Source organism: Phragmites australis, chromosome 18, assembly GCF_958298935.1.
Source record: "Phragmites australis chromosome 18, lpPhrAust1.1, whole genome shotgun sequence".
Classification (NCBI taxonomy): domain Eukaryota; kingdom Viridiplantae; phylum Streptophyta; class Magnoliopsida; order Poales; family Poaceae; genus Phragmites; species Phragmites australis.
The window spans coordinates 4100001-4103426 of NC_084938.1; the positions used below are offsets into that span (position 1 = coordinate 4100001).

General features: G+C 44.3%; 1 protein-coding gene across 1 annotated transcript; it reads right to left on the bottom strand.

The window, feature by feature from the left end:
• Positions 1–916: 916 nt before the first annotated feature.
• LOC133899248 (F-box protein PP2-B10-like) lies at positions 917–3426 on the bottom strand. The gene is made up of 2 exons (XM_062340228.1): positions 2838–3426; positions 917–1570 (listed from the first exon to the last, which is right to left on the bottom strand). Exons 1-2 carry the CDS (start codon positions 3245–3247, stop codon positions 1111–1113), a joined length of 870 nt encoding a protein of 289 aa, XP_062196212.1. The 5' UTR covers positions 3248–3426; the 3' UTR covers positions 917–1110.

Here is a 3426-nt window from a genome sequence, read left to right on the forward strand (position 1 = left end):
GGCCATCTCAAATTTCAAATGATTTTTTTCTGTATCTATTTCAAAAATCCGTTTGAACCATCATGTTATTTGAAATTAATGCAACAATATAAGATCAAATATGATAATATTATTTATTTGTTTTTATATTTTTAAAAAAATAACATTTCAAATGTACTAGTCAACATTTTGAATATAATATTTAAACATTTTCAAAAATATTCAAATGAGGTTTGAAAAAATGTTGAAGTATTTTTCAAAACTTTCGAATTCATTTTCTCAAATATTTAATCTTGTATTTTCAAAAGTGTTAAAGTAGGTTTTTGAAAAAATGTTGATGTAGGTTTTCCAAACTGCTGAATCTGATCTTATAAAAAAAATCAGCATTTTAAATGTACTAGTTTTCCAGAATGTTAAATTATTTTTTGAAAATTGATGGATCTGGTTTTTTAAAATGTTGAATGCACAAAATCTTAAATATATGAATTAATCATAAGGATTAAAAAAAAAAAAGGAAAGAGGAAGAGGAAAAAAACGAACATTTCCCCCGCGGTGGGCTAACTTGGGCGTCCACCCCGCGTACTTGGGCTGATTCGTTCGCTCCGGTGGTGGCCACAGGCTTGGTGGTCTGTCCAATGGGCTGGCAACTTTAGGCTACCCGATGGATAGGCAATCTCGATCCAACTGTTCATGTAGCTACCTGCTCACGCTTGTTTTATGTTCCCCAATTAAAAAAAATATGAAGTACCAACACATGATCTCAATATTGAGTACTATGCATAAGCTAGTTGATCTAAAAATTCTAAATTGAATAGATGGACAGATTATTTATACTTCGACACTCATAACACACTGATCTTGATCTCGAGAAGTTGGGATATACCACCCCGACTCCTTACATTAACTGTGCAAATGCTTCCTGTCAATTGTGCATGCATAAAATACAAACCACCAGACATGAGTACATATCTTCAAGTTTTTTTAGATGGTGGAGTAAGATTATTCTATTAACCTCTGCATAGTAAGATGCACGAGGTCGTTCATTATTACAACGCTACCGCTACACCACATTGAAATATGAAAAAGCTCACCCACAATGTATCTGCGTGTCTTGAATCGACCGTTCATACATTAAGAATTCTTATTAGAAGTGTAGACGGGCCTAAACTCGATGCCCTCGATGATGAGCCCGCGCTTAGGGTACCACCCCAGCACCTCGAAGCTGGCCACCACCTCCTGCTCGCCGTCCCTGGCCGCGCTGGTGTACAGCCGCCCTATCTCCATCTCCCACCACCCGTCCTTCCGCTGCTCCGGCCGCCTCGTCCCCTCGCCCCCTCCTACGGTGCCGCCCCTGAACTTGCACGACTCGGCGTCGTCGGGGCGTAGGCACACGGCATGGCGCGCCACGACGCGGCCGCTCACGGCCACCGCAGTCTCCTGGTCTGGGTAGCTCAGGCCGCGGTGGCCCTCCGCGGTGTCGTACACCAGGTACGCCGCATAGGGCGTCGACGGCGTGAGCGCGGCGGCGGCCGGGAGCCGGCCGTAGATGTCCAGGCTCGTGCATGTCACCAGCTCGGCCACCTCCGAGAACCTGCATGCATGCCAGTACACATGTTGTTTTGAGTGTATCTTTCTTAATGAATCAACTTGAGATCTAGATCAAATAATCAAATATTCTTGTATAATTAAGCCGTAGTTAAGCTAACAACTCGTGTCAGGATATAAGATTGTTTAATGATTTGTATATTTATATATGATCGAAGCAGATGGAAGACAATTGGATCCATCCATTATTCAATGCAGAGACGCGTGTCACGTGAGGACAATTGGGAAGTTAACATGTTGGAGAAAAAGCAGTTCACAATGACTTTCTCTGGTCCCACTTTAACTACAATATCTATAAATATATATTATTTTAAATAGAAATAGCTATTTATTATGAAGGTATATATATTTCATGATGAATCTAGTAACACCAACTTTATATTATCAATTTATATGATTATTGAGCTATTGATGATCAAATTTTAAAAGATTTAACTTATAACAAACCTAAATAGACTTATGTTTAGAATCGAAAGTAGTACGGGATTCATATCTGTCGCCTCAAGATTTCAGCATGCAGTATATAAGGCGAGGTCCCTTCCGTAGAACAGAACTAATCGTCTTCTTTATTATTATTATTGTTGTTTTTTACGCGAAGAATCGTGACCTGAACACCGTGGCTGATTTGATGTGTGACTAGTCAATTCTCGTAGTAGCTGCATTTACACGGCGCTGCGTGCAATTTTTTTCTACATCTTTTCCTTCGGCTCGTTGAAAATCTTGCGAGCTTTAATTTTGAGTAAAAATTAAACGATTAATTTTGACGTGCGTCAAGAACCGCCTGGTCACAATTCTCTGATCGCTTTGGAAAGATGGGACGTGGAACCAAGTGCGTGCCCGTCCGAATAATCGTCATCCAGAACACAGATTTACAAGAAACAGTTTGATTCTTGTAGATATCAGAGAAAAATCACTCGTTCTTCTAAACTGTTCCTAAGATCGACGAAGGATACCGCAAGATCGCAACCGAGATTAATTGATCCTTTAGCTAATCCAACAAAATTAGAATCAATATATCGGTCGCCGACAGTGGCGGATATACATGGAGACGTGAGAATCCTCACTCTTGCTGGACGTGATCGAGTACAACTCACAAATTTTATTTCTTGGACCTAGATACATCATACATAGGTAGGTTGAATTTGGAGAATGAACAGCTCGATCCGGCGCATGGCGGCATAGTATGTATGCAGGAAAATTGATTAAGTGAACCAAATCTTGCTGAGAAGAAGAAGAAGAAGTGAATTAATTACCTGGAGAGTGAGTGAGGCGTCCACCTCCAGCTGAACTCGCCGTCATCCCACGGCAGGCTGAGCCTCCTCGCCGACAGCGCGTAGCACTTGGCGCCACTCGCCCTCTCCAGCCACACCCTGCAGCCGCCGTCGCCGTTGATCGGCACGGCGTTGGAGCCGTCGCAGAGGCGGAGGTAGGCCTCCTTGCTGGTGCTGGTGGTCTTGGATAGGCTCTGTAGGCCTAGGTCCTCGGGGAGGAATCGCCGCCAGACGTGGCCGGAGTCGGCGGCGGCGCGGAAGGTGGGGGAGACGGCGGCGCAGCGGCAGGCGTCCCGCGGGGTGGTGAGCGCGATCGCATGCGCCAGGCAGGCCTGCGGGAGGTCGCCCACCCGTGTCGTGCCCCCCTGATCCGCCGCCGCCGTCGACGCCATGCTTCCTGTGAGGGCCGGGGAAGAACGAGAAAGCAGATATGTATGTATATGCTGCGTGTTTTCCTTGCCTGTACCGTGATTGAAAAATGGAAATGATCGATCAGAGATTCAGAGCATCCAAGACCTTAAATACTTTGATCGATCGAGCTTGGCAGCAACGACGACAGCAGATGCCCGTT